The sequence below is a fragment of the Lampris incognitus genome, chromosome 5 (assembly GCF_029633865.1).
Source record: "Lampris incognitus isolate fLamInc1 chromosome 5, fLamInc1.hap2, whole genome shotgun sequence".
NCBI lineage: Eukaryota > Metazoa > Chordata > Actinopteri > Lampriformes > Lampridae > Lampris > Lampris incognitus.
The window spans coordinates 37,416,226-37,442,239 of NC_079215.1; the positions used below are offsets into that span (position 1 = coordinate 37,416,226).

The 26,014-nt window shown below is 44.4% G+C and overlaps 1 protein-coding gene across 2 annotated transcripts in view; it reads right to left on the reverse strand.

The window, feature by feature from the left end:
- Positions 1 to 626: 626 nt before the first annotated feature.
- Positions 627 to 26,014, reverse strand: part of ndst3 (N-deacetylase/N-sulfotransferase (heparan glucosaminyl) 3) — a 69,385-nt gene continuing 43,997 nt past the window's right edge. The window contains exons 6-14 of one of the 2 annotated variants that reach the window (XM_056280001.1): positions 12,360 to 12,542; positions 11,879 to 11,975; positions 10,089 to 10,212; positions 9,064 to 9,238; positions 6,853 to 7,023; positions 6,516 to 6,625; positions 3,675 to 3,777; positions 2,416 to 2,526; positions 627 to 1,909 (exon numbers count right to left, since the gene is read on the reverse strand). In XM_056280001.1, the coding sequence (XP_056135976.1) occupies positions 1,880 to 1,909; positions 2,416 to 2,526; positions 3,675 to 3,777; positions 6,516 to 6,625; positions 6,853 to 7,023; positions 9,064 to 9,238; positions 10,089 to 10,212; positions 11,879 to 11,975; positions 12,360 to 12,542 (1,104 nt within the window). In that variant the 3' untranslated portion in view covers positions 627 to 1,879. Of the gene's footprint in view, positions 1,915 to 2,415; positions 2,527 to 3,674; positions 3,778 to 6,515; positions 6,626 to 6,852; positions 7,024 to 9,063; positions 9,239 to 10,088; positions 10,213 to 11,878; positions 11,976 to 12,359; positions 12,543 to 26,014 lie in introns of both variants that reach the window. The other variant, XM_056280002.1, reaches the window with a different exon arrangement.

A 26,014-nucleotide genomic window follows, 5' to 3' on the forward strand; every position in this document is an offset into this window, starting at 1 on the left:
AGTAGCCAGCCAATCAGAAGCCAGTGTTCACCGCAACCGTGGTTCTCATAGGAAATCCTCACAAAATTTGATTAACCTAATTAACGTGTACCTTTGATGGTTTGGGTTTAAGCAGAAAAATATCAGTTCCACTGCTGTTAAATAATACAAATGTTTGACGGCCTTTGCACAATGTTTGGTTGCATATCTCTGGGTATGTGTTTGTGGATTAGGATGGCTTCTACAGATGACTGTAATACTCGTTTGTGGTATTGTCCAGTTAATTTGAATCCCCAATTACTCCTGATCTGCCTGTTGTGCACTTAGACTAAATGCACTTGATATGAATTGACTTTTGTCTGTATGATTGTTTTTAATGCCCTTTGATGCCTATAGATTGTCACACAAATATATCTGCTAATTGCGGACTCGTATGTAAGTCTCAGTGGATAAAAGTGTGTGATAAATGAGACTGAACGGTTAGTGTGTGTGTGTGTGTGTGTGTGTGTGTGTGTGTGTGTGTGTGTGTGTGTGTGTGTGTGTGTGTGTGTGTGTGTGTGTGTGTGTGTGTGTGCATGAGTTCAGATGAGTATTTTTGTGCATATCTGTTTGCTTGCTCACTTCAACAAAGACACCTTGTGTTGGCAATCACATCCATCTCTTTTATTTTGGTTTCTGGGTTTTACATTTACATTTTTGCAATCAAATTTAAGCTAATCAAGATAGGCCACTGGTTTCTAAAAGACCAAAGGAAATTGAGACTTGAATGAGACATTACCAAAACAACTTGGAAACTAACTGGCTGTGTTTGCAACCACTATTTAGGTACTGAGCACTCAGTCCTGCTAAAGGGGTAACACTGAGTCTAGGATTTGGGCATCTTGTCTGTTGGGCTTATTCTGGTTTGTTTTCCATGAGCTTTCTTTTCCATAGATGTACATCTTCTCGGTCACTGTTGCTGAAATGTCAGTAGCATCATCCCGGGGTTAGATGGACACATCTTTTTTTTTTCCTTAGCTTGTTTACAGGAAAACATTGAACAGGCAAAGGATATCTGCACTAGTAAGTCAACTCCTTTCCAATCCCTTTCTATTGAAAGCTTTTTAGTGCCTCTCTATGCACGAATAAGGCTAGTAGATCCTTATATATTGAAATGAGTCTAGCTTTACTTTAAAACTAAAAAAAAATAATTCTGAAAAGTCTACAAAAGAAAGCAACAGCTTTTCACCAAACCTGAGTAACCGATGGTCTTTCTTCATGACAGATGGACTGTTGTTCTCGGAGTCCTCAGCTCGCTCACAGTCTGAATGCGAACCAAACAAACAACCCAAAAGAACCAAAAAGAAAAAAAAAGAAAAGAAAAGGAAAAACAACTACTTGGTGGGGTTGAAACACATGAATCAGTGGAATTGAATTTAGTGCAAAGTTATCTATGTATGGAAACCAAGTACAGCTGACCAGCGCTGTCCTGGCATCATAAATTAAAAGTAAAAAGATAGTAATGGTCGCAGAGTTACTGCAGGGTTCATGCAGGAGTTCAGAACAGTTCAGATTAGGGTTTGGCCAGTAAAGCATTGTCTCCTCTGTGTCTCTCCTTCCATTTCTTCCCATTTTTACGGAAGGGATCTGAGCCAGCTGCTGAATTCCTGTATCCATCCATTCATTTATCATACATCCATCAATCCATTCCTTTCTTTATTCAATCTGTCCATCTTCTAAAACAGTTCTGTCTTGTTGCATCTCTGCTTTTATCTCTTTCGCTTGTGGTCACACTCAGCAGGGTCATTGCTCCTCAGTGAACCAACGTCCTTGCCCTCACCTCAGGGTTCATCCCAGGGCTGCCGAGAGTGCATCCAAAGGTCAGCGTTTCACTCACTTCCTGGTCGTTGACCCTTGACCTTTAACCCTGGCTTCTGGATTCAAAGGTTATCTAACCTTGAAAAAGAGGGAGAAAGAGAGGCAGAGGGAAAGCGGGAAAGAGATAACAGGGGGAAGAGTAAATAAGTAGGAAGAGTGTAGAAGGAGATACTGTGTATGTGCTTAGTGGTTTAATTTGGGCTATGGCTTTGCACTTAGACACTATATGATACAGACCCAACATAGGCACATTCACAATTGAGACAAGATGAGCACTTGTCAGGTGATCCAGTCATCTTCATAAGGACTAATTAAATAGAAAAGCCGGTGGGCACTCTTTAAAAATAACAAATGTGAATGCAGTGGTTCAATAAGGATCAGGACACACACTGAGGACACATTTTTCACACATTCTCTTAACTGCCTGTTGTAAATAACTTAAAAAGAAAATGTTATCGCGCCAGTAAACCAACATCGTGTTTCAATTTTCGGCTGTGTTTTTTGTTTTCCATTGATAACTGGCTTTTCGAGATTTTGTTACGGTGCGATGAGCATCTACACATTTTAGATGCTGCTGACCTTCTGAAGCTCCTCTCGCAGCCAGGAGGGGAGGGGCTGGCCCAGGCGGTGCAGCAACTTGGACAGCTCTATGTTGTGTTCCCTGTAGTACCTGGAGAGATACGCCCGCGCCTGGGGGAGAGAGAGGGAGAGAGAGTGTGAGAGAGAGAGCAAGAGAGAGCATGAGAGACAGCGCGAGAGAGAGAGAGAGGATGAGGCAAGGGAGGGTGGAAAGGAGAGACGGAAGGAGGCAGATAATGAGGGAGAAGAAGGATGAACGGAGGGAGAAAGAACAGACAAAAGAAAGAGGAAGGAAATAGATGGGGGAATAGAAGGGCGATGTCCAAAGAAAAAAGGAAAAAGATTGACAAGGGTGGAGAGGCATGATACTGAAAGAAACGGCTCATATACCACAAACTACTGTGTTTATCACTTTTCAGAGTGACTTAAGGAGCACTAAGTGGGCTGAGCGGTGTTAGCTGTGCTAAGAAAAGAAAAGAGGAAGAGAAAATGACATTAAAGATGGATGAGGTGCTTCGTCTTCAGACCTCCACCTCTCCCTCTTGGTTCCTCCCCCCTTCCGGTTCCTTCCCTTTTCCACCTTCCTCATCTGTCCTGTCCTCATGTCCCCCCAAATACATTTTATCTGCGGATGATATAGAGGTGCATGCGTAAGTAACCTGCATGTGTGTGTGTGTGTGTTTGTGTGTGTGTGTGCTTGGGCTTTTGTGGTGCTTGTGTGCACACACATGCACCAGGATGTGTGTGTGTGTGTGTCTGCACATGTGTGTGTGCGTGTGTGTGTGTGTGTGTGTGTGTGCACGTGAATGTGAGAGACTGGGATTAATCATCAACAGGTTTCTCTCTGCCTCACATTCAGAGGCAAAGACAAAGACTTATGGTTCAGATTCTGTCCTTCTCCCCTCCTTCGTTCTCATCTCCCCTCGCCATCTCGGGGGTGTTGTGTCAGTATTGAATCCTCATAATAAGGTTGTAACTTCCTGGCTGGGCCTGATTGGCTGACAGTTTGCACCCGGCTGCCGACTCCTGTGGGAAATTTTGCCACAACGACAGTGGGGACTCTGGGATGTCGCTAGCTCAGGTCTCTTATAATGCAAAATCTAGTCTGGTAGCGGATATTTCTCCTTCCTTTATGTGTCTCTTTTGGCTCTTTTTCGCCCCTATTACTTCATTCATTGACTAAACCCTTCTTCTATTTTGTTTTTGTTTTGTTTTTTAATCACGTTTCAGTCTCCTTTTATTTAAACGTATAAGTGTACCTCTGGTTCCATGGGGGGATACTTCCTCCCTTTGCTCTTCCCCAAACATTTTGTCTTTCCCCCTTCAAGAAGCTGGCACCAGAAGCCCTTCTGAGGGTCAAACCTGAAAGGAAGAGCGAAAGAAAGCGAGAGAGAGAGAGCCAGAACTGTGACTGAGTGATTTAATTCTTTGATTGATTGAGAGATGGCAAAAAGCCGCTCTTTATCAGCATGCATAAGTGAGTGAGTGAATAAAAAGAGGAGGAGTTTTTGGATCCTCCTCCTCCTCTGGTTTTCCACTGATGGCACAAGAGCAGTGAAGAAAGAGGATTAAATAAATGGGCTTAGATTTTGAGGATCTGTCAGTGTGCTGTCATTTCAGATGAATGAGGAGGAGAGGGGGGGAAATTAGGCTGTTGTGGAACTCACACACATACACATACACACACACACAGTCACAAAAACACATACATACAAAATCCAAACACATTGTTTTGTTGAGTCCAACCCTAGGAAATTATTTGTATGCATGTGTGAGTTGCTGGGTTTGTGATTCAAGACAGAGGCCATCCTTTCTGTGCTGTGCATTTTGATCGCCCCTGCCTGGGGAGCTGAGACTTCTGAAGTTTACAGCATTCAGATAAGCTGCGCTTGAGAAATAAACCATTTAACACTCCACCCTTACCTAAACAGACACAAGCATTGTCTCTAAATGATGGGGTATTAGTCAAAAGTGAACGTGAGGTGGCACATTATTTTACTTTTAATTTGTTTTGGAACTGAAGACAGCTCCTATAGTCTTCGGGGAAATGTTCCTCTACTCATCAGGTAGTGAAGGGTAAGCCTACCTCCACTCAGTGTAGCCGCCATTACTTTTGCTGAACAGAGTTTACCTACGTTTGGTCTTCCCACCCCCCTATCTGCACGACCTTATCTCTCCTCAGCTCTAAAACGGAAAGCAGACGATTATAAATGACCCTGAGCACCCACCTCCACTGCTACTTCACCCTACTTCCCTCCGGTTACAGATTTAGGACACTCAGGTACAGAGAAGCTTTGTCCCCTCGGTCATAATGTACTACACAACTCCCTGCCACTGCAGAATCACTGTTCGGAAGTGTCTTGATGCACACTCAGTGATCCAGTTAAGAAAATCAAAGAAAGTTGAATCAGTTCATCTGGACACAACGTTTATTGACAGAAAATTTTTTTTTCCCTTTGGATTTTGATAGACTCTATTGATCCCCGTAGGGAAATTACGCTCTGCATTTAACCCATCCTAGCTGTGTAGCAAGGAGCAGTGGGCAGCCACTATTCAGCATCCGGGGACCAACTCCAGTTCATCTTCCCATGCCTCGGTCAAGGGCACAGACAGGAGTATTAACCCTAACATGCACGTCTTTTTTTTTTTTTTTTTTTGGATGGTGGGGGAAACAGGAGCACCAGGAGAAAACCCACCGCAGACACGGGGAGAACATGCAAACTCCACACAGAGAACGACCTGGGATGACCCCCAAGGTTGGACAACCCCAGATTTCGAACCCAGGACCTTGCTGTTAGGTAACAGTGCTAACTACTGCACCACTGTGCCATTTCATCACTCATCTAAGCGACCTCATCAGTCTCAACTGACTGCAGGTATCCCCACCCTTATAAATAATACAGTTGCATAATGACTGAAACCAACGACCAGTTTCATATGCAAATAGGTGTGGCCATTAATTAGAGTTTCAATGGCCATGTGTACTATTCACAGAGGATTTGGGAATATTTGCAATCACAGTGTTGTAAGATGGTGACAGATGTACACTTCGGCCCCCCCTCGGTTCAGGGATGGTCGTTCCCTCTTCACATAGATGGCCTCTATGACTCCCCGTTCAAACCAGCAAAGCAGCATTCTTCCCTATCAAGAATGTGCACATCCTCATCCTTGAAAGAGTGGCCACTGGCCTGTAAATGGGTGTAGACTGCGGAGTCCTGGCCTGATGCGTTAGCTCTCTGTGTCCGTCTGTACGTTTGCTATTTATGTTCTTATTTCAGTGGTCTCTGTATGCATGAAATGATGTCTCGTGTTGTTTTATGTGCACAGGTATTCAGTGCACCTGACTGTGGAAAAGAAACTTCGTACCTACCTTCCTATCTTTTAAAGCCTGACATTATAATTAGTCTTCATGATGTGATTTCATACTATTCATTGTAGCCCATCCTATTAAACTGAAGTACAAAGCTGTCTTTTATTATGGAATAAGATAAAAAGGCATGAACTGAAAATGAGTATATCGTCCTTTACACATCAAAATGCACCGGTCTTTCATACTTCTCAGAGACATAATGCATTTTCTTTGCTGGAGGCTGCCAAGAGCGTGTCAGTAAGTTATTTTACCTTGACTGCATAGGAGCCCAATTTTGTGCATTACGTGTGTGCTCCTGTCTGTACTATATTAGCTAACTGTCTTCATACATTTTGATGTTGCTGTTCTGATTTTATTGATTTTGGCACATAGGGTAGAATATATCAAAGTGTGGCAAGGATGGAAAAGCTGATTTATCCATCGAAATATATCCACAGTGTAGATATAGCTTTTAATGGCATTTTGTTTGAGCTCATTTCATCATTTATTGTCAATTAGAGCAAACGAGTCCTCTGCATGCATCCGTAGATTGCACAAAAACAGATTAAAGATTTGCAGGAATCAAGAGCTTGATGAATTCTCTCTTTCCTTTCATTTATAACTCTCCCGTCTTTAACTTTGTATGGCTGGTGGAAGGTGTCCTTGCAGTAGGACCCCAGGGTATGCAAAGGGAGGGTGAGAAATGGAGAGATGAAAAAAGAGAGTAATCGAGAGCGAGAGAAAGACTTACGTGAGGGCCTGGGAGTAGTTAAAATGAGGAGTAACTCCTAAAAACTTCTGGACTTCATCCATCACTGCAGCAGGGTCACTTCTCAGCTGCTGGCCATCTATTATCAGCAGCTGGGTATATATCCATATTAAAGACACCCATTAGGAAACACACACACACACACACACACACACACACACACACACACACACACACACGCACGCACGCATGTGTGCACACAAACACACACACACAGTTCAAACAAATGAGCACTATCCACAAAACCAAAACATATATAACTTCAGAGTGGTAGTACAGTACTAGCGTTTGTATGATGCATGTATGCATGTGTGTGTACCTGATTGGCAGGATAGTAGGTGAGCCAGCGCTCTATGTGTGTGGAGTAGAGACCAGGAATGAGACACCGGTTCTGGAGCGAGCGCAGTTCGGCCGGCGCGCCCCGTTTCGCACTGATAACATTATGGAAGGTGAACTGCAGGGCTGTGTGGTCCTCATGAGCCCTCTGATGCTGTGGAACATGAACAGAATTGACATTAAAATCCAGAACAAACTTTGCAACCACTTACATTGTCCTAATTCAGAGAGCACAATGTACTCTTAGTTTTCAACGCGTCTGATTAATTAAATGATTCATACTTTTATTATTTTTGGGGGGGATTTTTCTCCCCAATTGTATCCGGCCAATTACCCCACTCCACCCACTCTGCCGATCTGGGGAGGGCTGCAGACTACCACATGCCTCCTCCAATACATGTATTCCCCCCAGTCCACCCCCCCCCCAAACAGGTGCCCCGACCGACCAGAGGAGGCACTAGTGCAGCGACCAGGAGACATACCCACATCCGGCTTCCCACCCACAGACACAGCCAATTACAGTGCATCCGGAAAGTATTCACACCCCTTCACTTTCCCCACATTTTGTTATGTTACAGCCTTATTCCAAAATGGATTAAATTCCTTTTTTAATTCAATGGGGTTCAAGTCTTGGCTGTGTGCTTAGGGTCGTTGTCATGTTGAAAGGTAAACCTTCGCCCCAGTCTGAGGTCCTGAGCACTCTGGAGCAGGTTTACATCAAGGATCTCTCTGTACTTTGCTCCATTCATCTTTCCCTCGATCCTGACTAGTCTCCCAGTTCCTGCCGCTGAAGAACATCCCCACAGCATGATGCTGCCACCACCATGCTTCACTGTAGGGATGGTATTGGCAAGGTGATGAGAGGTGCCTGATTTCCTCCAGACGTGACGTTTGGCATTCAGGCCAAAGAGTTCAATCTTGGTTTCATCAGACCAGAGAATCTTGTTTCTCATGGTCTGAGAGTCCTTTAGGTGCTTTCTGGCAAACTCCAAGCAGGCTGTCATGTGCCTTTTACTGAGCAGAGGCTTCCGTCTGGCCACTCTACCATGAAGGCCTGATTGGTGGAGTGCTGCAGAGATGGTTGTCCTTCTGGAAGGTTCTCCCATCTCCACAGAGGAACGCTGGAGCTCTGTCAGAGTGACCATCGGGTTCTTGGTCACCTCCCTGACCAAGGCTCTGCTCCCCCGATTTCTCAGTTTGGCTGGGTGGCCAGCTCTAGGAAGAGTCCTGGTGGATCCAAACTTCTTCCGTTTACGAATGATGGAGACCACTGTGCTCTTCGGGACCTTCAAAGCTTTAGAAATTTTTATGTACCCTTCCCCACATCTGTGCCTCGATACAATCCTGTCTCGGAGGTCCACAGACAATTACTTTTGACTTCATGGCTTGGTTTCTGCTCTGACATGCATTGTCAACAGTGGGACCTTATATAGACAGGTGGGTGCCTTTCCAAATCATTTCCAATCAATGGAATTTACTACCGGTGGACTCCAATCAAGATGTAGAAACATCTCAAGGATGATCAGTGGAAACAGGATGAACCTGAGCTCAATTTTGAGTATCATAGCAAAGGGTGTGAATACTTATGTACATGCAATATTTCAGTTTTTTATTTTTAACAAATTTGCGAAAAATTCTACAAAACCTTTTTCACTTTGTCATTATGGGGTATTGTGTGTAGATTGATGAAAAAAAAAAGAATTTAATCCATTTTGGAATAAGGCTGTAACACAACAAAATGTGGGGAAAGTGAAGGGGTGTGAATACTTTCCGGATGCCCTGTATGTCTGTAGGGACGCCCGACTAAGCCGATGGTAACACGGGGATTCGAACTGGCGATCCTCGTGTTTGTAGGCAATGGAATAGTCCGCTATGCTACCTGGACACCTATAAATTTGTTTTTAATAGAAAAGAGGATTTTATATATGTATTTTAGACAGCTAATAGTCTGTAGCATACATGTTTAAGTCTTTCAGGTCAGAGCTGCAGGGTTGAGCATCCTTTGGCAACTTCCACACTGAGACATGTAAGTTATTGAAACCCAACTTTATGGTGAGAAGGTCTACCACCCCCACCAGGCATACAGTAATAAATTATTATTGTGAGGAACCTGCTTAGCAATGGGTCATGGAAGAGGTTTGAAATGACACACATATGAAATATACCTTATGCCATGTTGGTGGGTGTGTGTTACCTGGTACCAGCTGTAGGCCCTGTCAGAGGGGTTGATGAGCAGGGTGATGATCTTGGCTTTAGGCAGCAGGGCAGCCGCACGCCGAGGGGATTCCTCTGAAGGGAAATAGTTAGCACTCTTCTCAAACAGGAAGTCTGTGGTCACATTAGACGGCACTGGGAAAAATTCCATGTACCTAAGGCCAAACAGCAACAAATCAACACAAAAAGAGAGGCAAACAGCACGCATTAAAAAATATGATAAATATGTATCAGATTTTTGCATGCATTTATAAACATGATACAAAATGAATCAATAAATACATAATATGCTTTGGAATAGACACACACACACATACACACACACGCCCACAAATCTCTCCTCACACAGACGCGCATCGGCCTAATTGCATACTCAGTCAAGGCTGTACATCTCTTAGTTTCTACAAGGTGACACAGTTTTAAGTTGAATTCAAGTTTTAATGTCATGAAAGCCTGTCTTTAAATTGTGTCTCTTGCTTAAAAAGCAAAGTCATGGCACAATTTGAGCTGCACTTTTCATCCATCAAGTTTCTTTCTAAGTGACTTTAAGTGAACGCACCAGCTGTCACTTTACTGGCAAAAGAGCTAATTTACAGGACGATTTAGAACGATGGATCCCCCCCCCCCCCTTTGGCTAGGGTTTACGGGTTTAAAAGAATTATTTTGAAATAGTAATTGAACCCTGTTACAGCTCTTTATTTCCTTAAGCCTCTCTATAATCTGTAATGTCACTACAGCAAAGAAAGGGTAGAGCATCAAATACAAATCCTGCTTTAAAAACTTTCCTTTAACCTCCAGCTTTGACTTTCTAGGCTGTTATGAACTAAAGCAACACACAATAGATCATGTTTTGTCGGTTAGAGAGAGAAGAAGTGGAGAGACAGAGGAAGAAAAGAGAGAGAGAGACAGACTCGTATGTGTGTGTGTGTGTGTATGTGTGTGTGTGTGTGTGTGTGTGTGTGTGTGTGTGTGTGTGTGTGTGTGTGTGTGTGTAAGTTGTCTAACCAGTCGATTCCTTTGTGGTAGTTGTTGGTGTTAAAGAATTGGACCTCCTCGTAGGTCTTGGGGCTGGGGAAGTTGCTGAAGATAGAGGGATGCATGAGCAGAAATAGATAAAGTGCCGTCGTTCCTGCAGAAAAAAGGATGTAATTCACAACAAAGAAGGTTTAAGTCAGCAGCAAGAAGTCTGTGTGTGCATGTGTGTGTGTGTGTGTGTGTGTGTGTGTGTGTGTGTGTGTGTGTGTGTGTGTGTGTGTGTGTGTGTGTGTGTGTGTGTGTGTGTGTGTGTGTGTGTGTTTATGTGTGTGAGCTGTTCTGATTTTTTTTTTACCCTTTTTTAAGCTGTGAGCTGGGGACACCCGTGTGTGTGCATGTGTGTTTGTTTGTGTGGTTTGTCTGCTACGGCCACAGGGCTTCCAGATAATTCAGAGCCATATGACACCAATCAACCCAGGGGCTCTGGGTTTGCCCTCTGATTTATACTCGGCAGCTCTCTTTCCGTTCCATTTATCCCAAATTTGCCGTTTCACATCCTGTTACACTTCCCCTGTCTGTCGCCCTACTGCTGGTCTCCTCATCTAACGTCTGCCATCAGCGACAAAGACAGGTCGTTTCGTGTTGTTAGGCTGCTGTTGTGAAGACTGGGAGCCCTGTTCTCGAGCAGCAGTCACCGGGTTAATTAGCGGTGTCACGGAGACGTCTAACCTCGCCCAGCACAACAGCAGCAATTACAATTTCTGATATCGCAGCAAAGCAACGCCAGCGCTTCCCTCTCATCTCCCTGTGACGGGATCACACAGGAGAGGACTCACACAAACCGGTCTGATGTGTACTGTCTGTAGACATGAGGAGTAACACGGGGAGGTTTTGTCTGTTTGGGTGGATAGCCGCCGGATTGTGCGCACGTGTACTGTTTGTCCAAGTGGCCGCGTGGGCACAGCCGTGTGCAGTCACTGTGAACGTGCACACACATTAGCGTGGGAGTGACTTCAGCTCCCCCTAGTGGTGAGTGCATCCCCCCACCCCCCGCCTGCCAGTAGTGGCAGGTGGCTGTGTAACATCTCAGACCCAACGGTATGTCTAACTTTTCCTAACGTAAAAATGCAAAAAATTAAAACATACCTTTATTTAAACAGTGGGCTCGGACTGCGTGGAATGTACATTTATAATAATAACGTGAGTAAACACTCCAATCCAAATCTGCTACACATACGCCTTACAAACAAAACAATGACGTGATACTGTACTAGTGACCAGGGGAGGCGGTCACTCTGACTGTCGGCGGTTCAGGGCTGGGGGAGCGCAATGGCTGATGGGACTGTTAATGCATGTTGTGGTTATTGTTGTGTTGTTTTGGGGGTTCGACTCAGACTAAGTAGGAGACCGTTTACTGACTAACCGACTGTAGGACCGTGCCTGGGACTGATGTTGCCACTTGGGTCACCGTGGGGGGACCACGATGACTTATTGCATTGTTGTCGGTTCTAGCCCGTTCTGGCTGGTGTGAATAAAAGAGCACTCCCGGGGTTGTGTGGTGTATGAGGCCCGGGAGTTGCGATTAAAAAGAGATCTCTGCCTCTCGACCCATTTTTCCACGCCGGTTCGCTGCAGTACCTTTCGTTTTAGTTGGCAGCCCCCCCACACCCCCACTTAAAACATCTTCCTGCACGCCTGTGTGCACATGCATGTTTGTGAGTATCAAACACTTTGTTGCAGCTAGAAACGCACTATATAAATGCAATCCATCCATCCATCTGTCGTTTTTTTTTTTTTTTTTTTTTTACAGAGTAGCCTACCTGTTTTCTGCGGCCCAATGACCATGAATTTGGGCAGTCTGTCGCAGGTTTTTTCTTTAGACCAGATATCCTTGTGTCTCTTGTCATCACACGGGTTCTGCATGGGCAGAGACAGGAATAGGCATAAATAATAATGTGGCTGGTGGAATATTTGGTGCACACACCACAAAGGTACACAGATGTACACACAGACACACGACACACGAGCTTTAAGAGAGTCAGGGATTTACAATATAACAGTAATATCTTGTAATACTGAGGCATATTTACACACACACACACACACACACACACACACACACACACACACACACACACACACACACACACAGGCTAGCACAGGGAAAGAGCGTAACAATATGCTCATTTTTCTGTTATGAAAATTATGAGCATTGGATTTTTACAACAGCAACTTTTTACACTAGCATTAAACACACACACACACACACACACACACACACACACACACACACACACACACCTGCCAAAGTGGGTGCCTCTGCTCAGGGAATAGCTGGAAATACTTGTGAGCGAGCTGGATGGGCGGGAGCGTGTGGAGGTTTAGGTTGGTCCATGTGCGCAGGAAGGAGGCCAGATGGACAAATGTGTAGAGACCCAGACGATCATTGCCATAATTAGACAGGTGGGTCATAAATATACTGATCTAAAATAGTTCAGAGATGGAGAGGGAGAGAGAGAGAAAGAGAGAGGGTGCAAAAAAAAAAGGGTGAAGGGGAGAAAGCAGCAGAAATAGGAAGAAAGGAGGGAGAGATCAAAAACATCCTCAGTAGTGTTTAAATTATTTGTCAATTAATTGATTGAACACTAAACTGATTATTAATTAGTCAAGAAGAAATACCAATTTATTGGTTAAAGCTCCCCAAAAAGCAAAAATATGTTGTTTTTTCAAACCAAAATAAAATGAATAACTTAATGATTTTTTTGGATGATGGTCAAGCAAAGTACACAGTTTTAAGATCTCATGTTACATTTTGAGAACTTGTCACTGACATTTTTCATTATTTCTACAATTAATAAATGATTAATGGATTCATTTAAAAAGTAATGGATAGATTAATCAGTGTGAAATATGGTTAGTTGAAGCCATAATCTACCATTGGTTGATTGAATAATAATTGATTGATTGATTGCTGTGTGACACAATATGCATTGAAATCACCCCAATCACGCAGTAATGCCTCATCTCCTCTCAGATCACATTTTGTCAGTCCCGGAGTCATGTGTAGCAATCTATTATGTCAACTGTCAAATTGCTAAAATGTCATTTCCTGCATTTCTTTGTTGTAAAGGGCAGATGATGCAGCACTGTAAAACCTCTGTTGTATTTGCAGCGGAGGGTAAATAAATGTAAATAGACTGATAAATCTCAACATCTGTTCACACCTGGCATGCTGGCCCATTCACTTTAATTACACAACATTTCACTGTGATAATAAAAAGTTGATATTCTGAACCGTTTCCAACATTCAATGCTGAAAAATAGCATGCAATATCCCTCACGGCCACTAGGTGATAGGAAAGATGCAGCTAGCCATAGCAGAGCGTGTCAATGTAAGTTGTGTGTGTGTGTGTGTGCGTGTGCGTGTGCGTGTGTCCATGAGAGCGCATGTTAGGTGAAAAGAGGGAGAGACGGAGTGATAGAGTGTGTTAGTCTAGGCTATTTCTCCATGCCTCAGTGCCTTTATAGGCTGATCAAAGAGACAAGCTGAGATAGCTACTACACATTGTGAAGACACACTTTCTCTCTCTGCCTCTCACACACACACATACACACGCACACACGCACACACACGTGCACTGTTCTTTTGTTATTCGAGAGAGCTTGCTTAATTTTACGACATGCAACATCAGCCATTAAGATATAAATTATTTGGTGAATTTGTGTGTAGTCTATGATTTGTGTGTGTGTGTGTTTGCGTGTGTCTATGTTACTGTACTTAATGTCAATGTGTGTGTTTATGCAGATATTCACATATACTGCATGCCCACGTATAGACAGATGCAAACAAACCACAAAGACACACGCACTCACATACACATGCGGTACACACATATACACACACGTGCACACAACACACACACGGGGTGAATCTCCTAGTGATAAGAGTACAGTTGACAGTGCTCCTCTCCAACATGGAAGGTTGCTGCAGATTCAAAGAGACACGGTGTAGGGGTTTGATGGATCAGTGTCCGGCCATTCCGGAACACTGCTTGGAATACTGATCATATCTGAATACTGATGGAGAGAACCGACATGTGTGTATGAGGAAAGATAGAACACAACAAAGAGGAATGCAGTATAGTATGTGTGTTCAGTTGTGTATGTTGTGTACGTGGGGGTTTGCAACAAGGGACAGAAACACGGAGAAAGACTCTGGTTGTGTTATCTCTCCTTGTGCAAGTGTGTGTGTGTGTGTGTGTGTGTGTGTGTGTGTGTGTGTGTGTGTGTGTGTGAGAGCATTAGTGTGGGAAGGAGGGGCTGGGGGGCTGCAGCTCCCCCTAGTAGTGGGTGCAACCCCCTCCCCCAGTAGTGGCAGGTGGCTGTGTAACATTTTAGACCCAACAGTATGTGTAACTTTTCCTAACGTACAAATGCAAAAAAAAAAATATATATATATACTTTTATTTTAAACAGTGGGCTAGGACTGCATGGAATGTACATTTTTGATAATAAAGTGAGTAAAGACTCCATTCCAAATCTGCTACACATACACCTTACAAACAAAACAATGACGTCATACCGTAGGGACCGGGGCAGGCAGTCACTTTGACTGTCGGCGGTTCCGCGCTGGGGGAGCACAGTGGCTGATGGGACTGTTAATGTTGGATTTAAAATTGTGAGTTCATGTTGTGGTTATTCTTGTGTTGTTGTTTTGGGGGTTCAACTCAGGCTAGGTAGGAGACCGTTTACTGACTAACTGGCTGTAGCATCGTGACTGGGACTGATGTCGTCACTTGGGACATCGGGGGGGCGGGGACTCATTACATTGTCAGTTCTGGTCCGTTCTGGCCAGTGTGAATAAGAGAGCGCTCCCGGGGGTCGTGCGGTGTATGGGGCACGGGAGTTGGGATTAAAAAAGAGATCGCTGCCTCTCGACTCACTCTTCCACGCCGGCTCGCCACAATACTTTCCGTTTTAGTTGGCAGCCCCCCTACTCAAAACATCGTTCCCCCCTGTGTCTGAGTGTAGATTCTGTGCGTCTGCCATTCCTGTATCAGTCCGAGTGTCACCAGCAGCAGTCCAGCCCATCTTTTCTTCCTCGCGTGTCAATCTAGTGAATGTTAAGGCTAACAATAAATTGCTGTTGAGGTAATATTAAGCACTCAGCCAAACCCAACAAAAACCCGAAGCCCTCAGAAAGCTTTCTGCTACACTCTCCTTTGATTTGACATTTAAAAGAACGGGCTCCCTGTGACAAACCCCCAATGGAAGACAGTCTAATGGTCCATGTTTCTAGGATGGGAACGTCTGCATTTACAGATCGGCGTTTTACACAGAACTCCCGTTCCACAAATAGGGAGGAATTTCTCCTGTGACATGCCACGTAAGGCAAGGATTTAAAGACCGTACAAACATCGCAGAATGCAGGGCTGTTGAAACTGAAATATCGGTGGACTAACACGAACTGGGGAAAGTCAAATCCTCTTTCCCTTTTCTTTTGTTTTTGACTGCTTTGAAACGGGGGGGGGGGGGGGGGGGGTTAGTGGGTAGACAGGGTGATCAAAAAGTGATTTATGTTCCCTTCAAAACACTCCATACCCCTTGGCGTCCGACTCATAGAAAGGTCTAATAGTGTCTTTGGAGGTGGTGTGTGTGTGTGTGTGTGGGGGGGGGGGCATGTGCAAGTTGTGTGCCTGCTACAGGAAGTCAGAAACAGAGGGTATGAATGAGATGGAGAGAAATGGCGTTTAATACATGGGGAACCAGATCCCCCAGCATAGATGTATTCAAACACACACACACACACACACACACACACACACACACACACACACACACACACACACACACACACACACACACACACACACACACACACACACACACACACACTCTCGCACAAGCATTGCACTGATACAAGGTGTACTGCAAGGTTCAATTCTTCATTTAATCTTATGATAACAATCCATTGCAAGTGAGACAATATTGTAACATTCATACCAATACAGCACATATAACTGCATTAAAACTGAATTAAACTGAATTGTAGGAAAGAAAGAGAGGGAGAGAAAAAGAGAGGGAGAGAGAGGGAGAGAGAGACAGAGAGAGAGAGAGAGAGAGAGAGAGAGAGAGAGAGAGAGAGAGGAGAGAGAGAGAGAGAGAGAGAGAGAGAGTGAGAGAGAGAGAGAGAGAGAGAGAGAGAGAGAGAGAGAGAGAGAGAGAGAGAGAGAGAGAGAGAGAGCCAGACAGAGAGAGCGAGAGAAAGAGAGAGGGGGAGCGGGGGGATGAGAGGATGTTTAATGGTTGGACTTGTTAATCGGTGTCTCCACTTTTAATAAAGATGGAGACACTGATTAGGCATCGTCTCTGTTTCAGAAAGACACAGCAGAGAAGAAGACAAGCCATTTGCAACCCAGTTTTAATTTCGTTGACAGACACCATGACAAAAAAACATTTGTGCATGATCTTATTTCCATGAAAATGAGCCAAAGATTAAAACGTCCCCTTTGGCTCTAACCGGGAAAACGACTGTCAGGTGGGCACAACTGCACTTGCTTTAATCAACCAACTGAGGTGGCGTGTTCGTTTCTTGATGAAACCTAGCACAAAAAGTGTGAGTCACAAACCAGATAAAAATAAGGCAAGAGTGAAATCTAAATGAACCATTGTGAATAAGCAAATGTGAGGTGTAATTGTCATCGCTTGAGGATTTTGATATGTTATCTCTCTATTATCATGGAAAAAATGTTGTTAAACTTTCTTTCTCCATTTGTCCTCAGTTAAATAAGCACTGTAAGGGCATCTGGGTAGCGTAGCGGTCTGTTCCGTTGCCTACCAACACGGGGGTCGCCAGCTCGAATCCCCGTGTTACCTCCGGCTTGGTCGGGCATCCCTATACACAAATTGGCTGTGTCTGCAGGTGGGAAGCCGGATGTGGGTGTGTCCTGGTCGCTGCACTAGCGCCTCCTCTGGTCGGTCGGGCGCCTATTTGGGAGGAGGGGGAACTGGGGGGAATAGCGTGATCCGCCCACGCGCTACGTCCCCCTGGTGAAACTCCTCACTGTCAGGTGAAAAGAAGCAGCTCGTGACTCCACATGTATCGGAGGAGGCATGTGGTAGTCTGAAGCCCTCTCCGGATCAGCAGAGGGGGTAGAGCAGTGACCGGGACAGCTCAGAAGAGTGGGGTAAGGGCAAAAAACAAAAAACAAAACAAAACACTGTAATTGTACTTATTGTCCAGTTTGCATGTTGAGTTGAAAGGCTTTAGGCTGACATATATATATAATCCAGCGAATTCAAGTAAATTCTTTAACAGACAGTATAAGCCTGTTTCATGTTATGTTCTTTCCCATGTAGCTTTATTGACAGCTGATGATTGCTTTTGGCATGAAACAGGCTTGTACTGTCTATTAAAGAATTTACTTGACTCACTGGATTATTTTGCTCCTTATTCGTTGAGCTCTTTCCCTATCATTGAGTGTTTCTTTTAACAAAGTTAAACAAAGTTTTATATATACATACATATATATACATATATATATATATATACATATATATATATATATCATCTCATCTCATCTCATCTCATCTCATCTTCAGCCGCTTTTCCAGGGTCGGGTCGCGGTGGCAGCAAGACGTCCCTCCGGACGTCCCTCTCCCCAGCAACGCCTTCCAACTCCTCTTGGGGGATCCCAAGGCGTTCCCAGGCCAGATTGTAGTCCCTCCAGCGAGTTCTTGGTCTACCCCGTGGTCTCCTTCCAGTTGGCCGTGCCCGGTAAACCTCCAAAGGAAGGCGCCCAGGAGGCATCCTAATCAAATGCCCGAACCATCTCAACTGGCTCCTTTTGATGCGAAGGAGCAGCAGCTCTACTCTGAGCTCCCTCCGGATGTCTGAGCTCCTCACCCTATCTGTAAGGCTGAGCCCAGACACCCTACGGAGGAAACTCATTTCAGCCGCTTGTATCCACGATCTCACCCTTTCGGTCACTACCCAATGCTCATGACCATAGGTGAGGGTTGGAATGAAGATTGACTGGTAAATTGAGAGATTTGCCTTCTGGCTCAGCTCCTTCTTCACCACAACAGTCCGGTACAACGTCCGTGTTACTGCTGATGCTGCACCAATCCGCTTGTCAATCTCCCTCTCCATCCTACCCTCACTCATGAACAAGACCCCGGGATACTTGAACTCCTTCACTTGAGGCAACAACTCATCCCTAACCCGGAGAGAGCAATCCACCATGTCCCAATACTTTTGTCCATATATATATATATGGACAAAAGTATTGGAACAAACCTCTTAATCATTGAATTCAGGTGTTTCATTCAGACCCATTGCCACAGGCGTATAAAATCAAGCAGCTAGCCATGCAGTCTGCATTTACAAACATTTGTGAAAGAATGGGTCGTTCTGAAGAGCCCAGTGAATTCAAGTGTGGTACTGTCAAAGGATGCCACCTTTGCAATAATTCAGTTCATGAAATTTCTTCCCTGATAGATATTCTATGGTCAACTGTGGTATTATTGAAAAATGGAAGCGTTCAGGAACAACAGCAACTTAGCCACGAAGTGGCAGACCACGTAAAGTCCCACAGCGGGGTCAACGAGTGCGCAAAAGTCGCCAACGCTCTGTTGACTCAATAACTGCAGAGTGCCAAACTTCCTGTGGCATTAACATCAGCACAAAAACTGTGCGCTGGGAGCTTCATGGAGTGGGTTTCCATGGCCGAGCAGCTGCATGCAAGCCTTACATCACCAAGCACAATGCCAAGCGGCAGATGGAGTGGTGTAAAACACGCTGCTACTGGACGCTGGAGCAGTGGAAACGTGTTCTGTGGAGTGAGGAATCATGCTTCTCTGTATGGCAGTCTGATGGATGAGTCTGGGTTTGGTGGTTGCCAGGAGAACGTTACCTGCCTGACTGCATTGTGCCAACCGTAAAGTTTGGTGGAGGAGGGATAATGGTCTGGGGTTGTTTTTCAGGGGCTGGGCTAGGGCCCTTAGTTCCAGTGAAGGGAAATCTTAATGCTTCAGTATACCAAGACATTTTGGACAATTCTATGCTTCCAACTTTGTGGGGACAGTTTGGGGAGGGCCCTTTTCTGTTCCAGCATGACTTTGCCCCAGTGCACAAAGCAAGGTCCGTTAAGACATGGTTGGGTGAGCTTGGTGTGGAAGAACTTGACTGGCCCGCACAGAGCCCTGACCTCAACCCCATCGAACACCTTTGGGATGAACTAGAATGGAGATTGTGAGCCAAATGCTCTTCTGGATGAATGGGCAAAAATTCCCACAGACACCCTCCAAAATCTTATGGAAAGCCTCCCCAGAAGAGTGGAAGCTCTTATAGCTGCAAAGGGGGGACCAACTCCATATTAATGCCTATGGATTTAGAATAGGATGTCATAAAAGCTCCTGTATGTGTAATGACCAGGTGTCCCAATACTTTTGTACATATAGTGTATATCCCTTGGTGAAAGCCCTTTTGCTAACATCACTAAGGGGTCCAGTTAGAAACCACTGAACAATTTGTACACCAAGGACCCACATGAGCCCTTTTCTATCCCAATGCCCAGTACCATAATTCACTTGCTGCATGCTGTATTGTTGTTTTCTGTCCTGTATGCAACTTTGATAAAGAGCAGAGTTTCATCCATGATGACAGGATCGAGGTTCAAATTATTCTTGGAACTACAGGAGGAAAAAAAAAAGTGAGAGTAGTGATGCCGCAAACCTCTTCTGATCTTCATCTTTCAGTCTTGCTTCAAGATCGCCTCACTTTCTCCCTTTCCCATCTTTCAGTGTCTTGCTCTCTCAATCTTTTTGGGTTAAAAAAACCATCTCTTCCTCTCAATCTCATGCTGGCCCAGATGTATGGATGAGGCATGTCGGTGAAGCATGGGGTGAGGATGTTCGTAAAAAGTCCATGCAAGCGCACGCACGTATGCGCACACACGGACGCACACACACACACACACACACACACACACACACACACACGCACACACACAAGCACAAAATGTCCTATGAGATTTAGAGAACACCAGTCATGTTATCCAGTGTCCAACATGTTCCAATCCCCTCTAACACCACTCTAACCTAATTGGTATCCAAATCATGCAATACTGCCATCACTGCATGTTGACTTCCTTGCCCGTAGTTTAGGATCTATCTATCTATCTATCTATCTATCTATCTATCTATCTATCTATCTATCTATCTATCTATCTATCTATCTATCTATCTATCTATCTATCTATCTATCTATCTATCCTATCTGTCTATCTATCTATCTCTTTCCCCTTTTCCGTTCATGTTTTCTTCTTTCCCTCCTCTGTCGTGGGCTGGCTGTCCCTCTATGTGTAGCAGAGGCAGCCTATTTTCCATTACAGCTCACTTAGTTCCACATAAATTTCTCACTGATTGAATTGTTATTGCTACTGAACAGAAGTCTTTCCCCCTTCCCCCCCTTTGCGTTTCTCTTTTTCAACATCACTCTGCCCTCACACTCATAGAGGCTTGTATATGTTTCTTTTCCTCTCTCACCCCCCTCTTTTTCGCTCCCTCTCCAATGGATAATTGAAAAACTGAACATCAATACAGAAAATGATGTCTGTTCAATTTGTTCTGCCTGCTCTCCACAAGTTTGTCTCCCTCGCTACCTCCATTTTCCCATCATTCATTGCTCTCCCTCCCCTCCAATTTTCCCCTTCACTTGAGTTTTATTTTAATGGGAAGTTGGATTGTGTGTGTGTGTGTGTGTGTGTTGATGAGCTGCCAGAGAGTTGATTAGAAATCAGCAGGTCCCCTTCAAAAGGGAACGTGATTATGTGCAGTCAGAAGTCGTGTGTGTGTGTGTGTGTGTGTGCGTGCGTGTGTGCGTGCGTGCGTGCGTGTGTGTGTGTGTGTGTGTGCGTGTGTGTGTGTGTGTGCGTGCGCGCGCGCAGCGTGCGTGCGTGCTGTGCGCCACACACGTGTGTTAGGGGGGTTCCCCCTGGGAGGGGGGATGGACGAGAAGACAGTGTACAATATGAGGCAAAGGGGCAACAAATTTGGCATTTACTTTACATCTTACTGTTCTCCATTTTTATCTCGAACCATCTTCATCAGTGACTCACAGCAAGTTGTAAGATTGCAAGAAAAACATAACAATCATAGGCTACATTACCAAATGTGTTCATGAGCTGTTGCTCAGAATGGCCCATAGTGGCCTATTTTTCTGGGGCTTTGCCTAAGCCAGGACCAGATGTAGTGCTGTTGCCAAACATTAGCAGATGCTTTCATCCAAAGCAATTTACAACAGATTCGGCAATAAACATATATATATATATATATATATATATATATATATATATATATATATATATATATATATATATATATATATATATATATATATATATATATATATATATATATATATATATATATATATATATTTGTATTTCGGTGTGCAGGTACGTAAGCGCACTAAGAAGCAATCATATCATAGCCAAGAGTGCATGTTATGTCAAGTGCAATTAGTGTAAGTGCTGAATATGTGTGTGTGTGTGTGTGTGGGAGGGGAGTAAATACGGATTAAAATTGCAAATTAGCTGGAATATGCCACAAATCAGTATCATAGACATATTATAGTGAAGGGTGCATGTCAGTTCAAATGCAAGTAAAGTGGAGAATAGGCTGTGTCATCAACAGTGACATGAATTTAATTGTAGGGCATTTAAATGTGCTGGAGTGTACATCCCCCCCCCCTTTTTTTCTCCTCCGAGCCATCCCAGTCACTGATCCATCCCCTCTGCCGATCCGGGGGAGGGCTGCAGACTACCACATGCCTCCTCTGATACATGTGGAGTCGCCAGCCGCTTCTTTTCATCTGACAGTGAGGAGTTTCACCAGGGGGACGTAGCACGTGGGAGGATCACACTATTCCCCCCCAGTTCCCTCTCCCTCCCGAACAGATGCCCCGACCAACCAGAGGAGGTGCTAGTGCAGCGACCAGCACACATACTCACATCCGGCTTCCCATCCACAGACACGGCCAATTGTGTCTGTAGGGACGTCTGACCAAGCCGGAGGTAACACAGGGATTCGAACTGCTGGTGTGTACATGTTAAACGGGTTCACAGATAACTTCCTCAAATGGGCCAGAAAACCAACAAAGAAGTTTTGAATGTTATGCTGACAGCAACAGAAAAGTGAGTGTGTGGATACAAAGAGAGGTGAGACGTGTGCATCGAGGCAGGTTGGAAATCAAGTGCATAGCATTACTGGGGACTGATTACAACAGTTAGACTGGTGACTCTCAAGAAGTACATTAGGACTGTCTAACTGAGAGATAAGCAGGGCCTGGACCAGGAGCTACGCAGCATGCTCTGATAAGTAGTGTCCAATCTTTTGGACATTGTACAGACAAAAGCAGAAGGATCATGGAACGGCCGTATTGTTGTCTAACTGAACAAAGACAATAGACAGAAATACTTATTTTTGGTGCAAAGACTCAGAGACAGAGAATTGCAGCTCATCTCAGCTCTCTGTCTCTAGAGTGCAAAAGTGAAGCTAGAAATCTTGGTGTAATCGTAGACAGTGATGTAAATTTTAAGAGCCACATCGATCATCTCACAAGATCAGCCTTCTACCATCTTAAAAACATTTCAAAACTAAGGGGCTTTCTATCAATATCAGACTGTGAGAAATTAATCCATGCATTTATAAACAAGTAGACTAGACTACTAGGGCTATTCACCGGCCTCCCAAAATCAGTTGTGCGCCAACTACAATTAATTCAAAATGCGGCAGCACGTGTTCTCACCAGAACTAAAAAGTATGAGCACTTTACACCTGTTCTTAGCTCTCTGCATTGGCTCCCCGTCAAAACTAGAATTGATTTTAAAATTATTTTAATTGTATGCAAAGCGCTAATGGCCTTGCACCACACTATATAAAAGATATGTTAATTCCCAATAAACCAGCAAGAACTCTCAGGTCCAATGGCAGTGGTCTTTTAACCTTCCCTCATACTAGGTCCAGAGCAAGGGGAAGCTGCATTTTCTGTTTACGCTCCATGTAGATGGAACGCCCTGCCTGAGGACCTGAGAGAGGCCCCCACACTGGACACATTTAAAAGCAGGTTAAAAACCTTACTTTCAAAACAGCCTACAGCTAAATTCATAGTGTGTGTGTGTGTGTGTGTGTTTTATATATATTTTGCTATTTTTATATATTCTGCTCTGTTGTCACTTTTAATTAATCAGTGTTTATGGCACTTTTATTTATTTATTTTAGTAACTCAGTTTTAAACTTGTTTGTACTTTTCTAGAATGTGCCTGTACTTTTATTTATTTATTTTTTGTGGGGGGGGGGGGGTTATTGATTTCATTGTTTTCTTGTGTGAAGCACTTTGTGTTACATTTGTTTGTATGAAAAGTGCTATACAAATAAAATCTGATTGATTGATTGTCAAAAAATGAGAGCTGGTTTATTGATCATCCACCCTGAGGTTCCTTGCGAGTTGGGGAGGAAGTAATTGCCAATGTCCCAAACCTGATAGATATGTCTCTGGGGATGGAGGATTTGCAAGGATGACCAGCAGCTCAGTTTTGGACAAGATGAGCCTGAGGGGCCACTACCCACGTCCAAGCTGATATGTCAGCGAGGCAAGCAGTAAGCCACACGGATACCCCAGTGTGTCCTGGTGGAAAAGGAAGGTGCAGTTGGGCGACATTGTTTAGGTGTTGGAACAATCCTGACGAGAGGCTTTCACCGAATGCATGAGTGAGCAACACCGATCATGCACAGGTGAGCAAAACTCTCTTATAATCACAAATAGTCCACTAGATCTTTCCTTAGGGGCCTTTTTTTCCGGATTGAGTCGCTCGAGGGGTCTGAAAATTGCTAAATCTAGAGACAAAGTCGCTAAAATGGTTGACCAGACTACAAAGATGCTCGTCACATGCACAGGAGTTCAGGTATTTTCCAAACAACTCTTGATGACGGGTCAGCTGCATGCGTTCAGGGGAATACAGGGAATGTGGGACATTTTCAGGGCGTGTAGTAGGACATGTATTTTGTTGTCCAGGTATTACACGATAATATGTCATGGACATCTCCCAAGTTTAAATCAGGCAACTCTAATTCAATTCCAATTCAAACCTTAGTGTGGGGAGTTACAATCCAGGCAAACACATTTGCATAAACACAATGTGATGGCTGTACAAACACTTATTGCACACTTCTCACTTTAATCCTGTTGTCACAACTATTCTTGTTTTTGCTGAGTTAAGAATGACTCAACTATCAATCTTTCCTTTTTTTTTATTCCCCCCGCCTTTTTCTCAACAATTACATCCGGCCAATTACCCCACTCTTCCGAGCTGTCCCGATCTCTGCTCCACCCCCCTCTGCCGATCCAGGGAGGGCTGCAGACTACCACATGCTTCCTCCGATACATGTGGAGTCGCCAGCCGCTTCTTTCACCTGGCAGTGAGGAGTTTCACCAGGAGGACATAGTGCGTGGGAGGATCACGCTATTCCCCCCAGTTCCCCCTCCCTCCTGAACAGGCGCCCCGACCGACCAGAGGAGGTGCTAGTTCAGCGACCAGGACACATACCCCCATCCGGTTTCCCACCCGCAGACACGGCCAATTGTTCCCGTAGGGATGCCGACCAAGCCGGAAGTAACACAGGGATTCGAACCTACGATCCTCATGCTGGTGAGCAACGGAATAGACTGCCACACTACCCAGACACCCCTACGTCTGCCATCACTCTTGGAGCCAAAAACGCTCTTCCAGGAATGTGTCAAAGGGCAAAGGAACAGTTTGGGTGGAAGTACAATACCTGAACCAGGGGGTTGGAAGAACCCAGTACAGAGAGAAGATATTGGGGGAGTCTAACTAACTGAAAACGGGGTATCATAGTAATTCTGTGATTGTGTAGATTCAGCCATTTTGTAAAGTTTACATTTTAAATGTTTGGCAACTACAAGAGTACATAATGTACTTTTTAATATTGTATTAGCCCCTCAATTTAATATTTAATTTGTGGTCATAACAGCATCTCCCTGGATCTCTTAGTTGTCATTTTGCTTCAGTCATGGACCTCCTGTAATTTTAGATTTGTTCTAGGTTTTCACCTGCGTTGTTGTTTGGGGAATTAGAACAGTTATGTTGTAGATATTTTAGCTAATTGTCCCCTTAAATGTCTTTCATGCACTTTTAACCCCCCCCACACACAAACATAAATATTCATCTGCACAGCTGAGTGTAGGAGGAATTCATATTTGGAATTCATATTTTAAGGAGGCAAATTGTCCATTAAAATATATTGTTGATGAGAATTAATTGGCTTGAATTTGTAACAGTGTGACGGATGAGAATAAGAGAGAGAATGAGGGATGGGAGACCAGGGAGAGGTAGAGGGCAGGAGAAAGAAAGGAGATTGTGCTGATATTTGGTCTTTGGATAATAAGCTTGGTGGCAGAGCTAAGTGCTAAATGTCAACCCTGATATATGTCCACAGCTCTGCTTGTGTCAGCTGGACCAACGTATATATACACACTGGTGTACATCCACACCAAACCCCACATATGCACAAGCACACAAACGCATGCATACACACACGTGCATGTAGTGTTTGTGTGTGGGCATGCAGTGTGTGTGTGTATGTGTGTGTGTGTTGTGTCTCTGTAGGTGCATCATTTCCTTTCTGTGTGTGTCTGGATTCTCAAGTGACACACAAGGCCGTGACCTGAAAATTAAATCTCAATCCGTTTGCTGCTCTCTCAATCTGTCCGTCTCTCTCTCCTCTCTCTCTCTCTCTCTCTCTCTCTCTCTCTCTTCTCTCTCCTCTCTCTCTCTCTCTCTCTCTTCTCTCTCTCTCTCTCTCTCCTCTCTCTCTCTCTCTCTCTCTCTCTCTCTCTCTCTCTCTCTCTCTCTCTCTCCATCCCTATCTCTAAA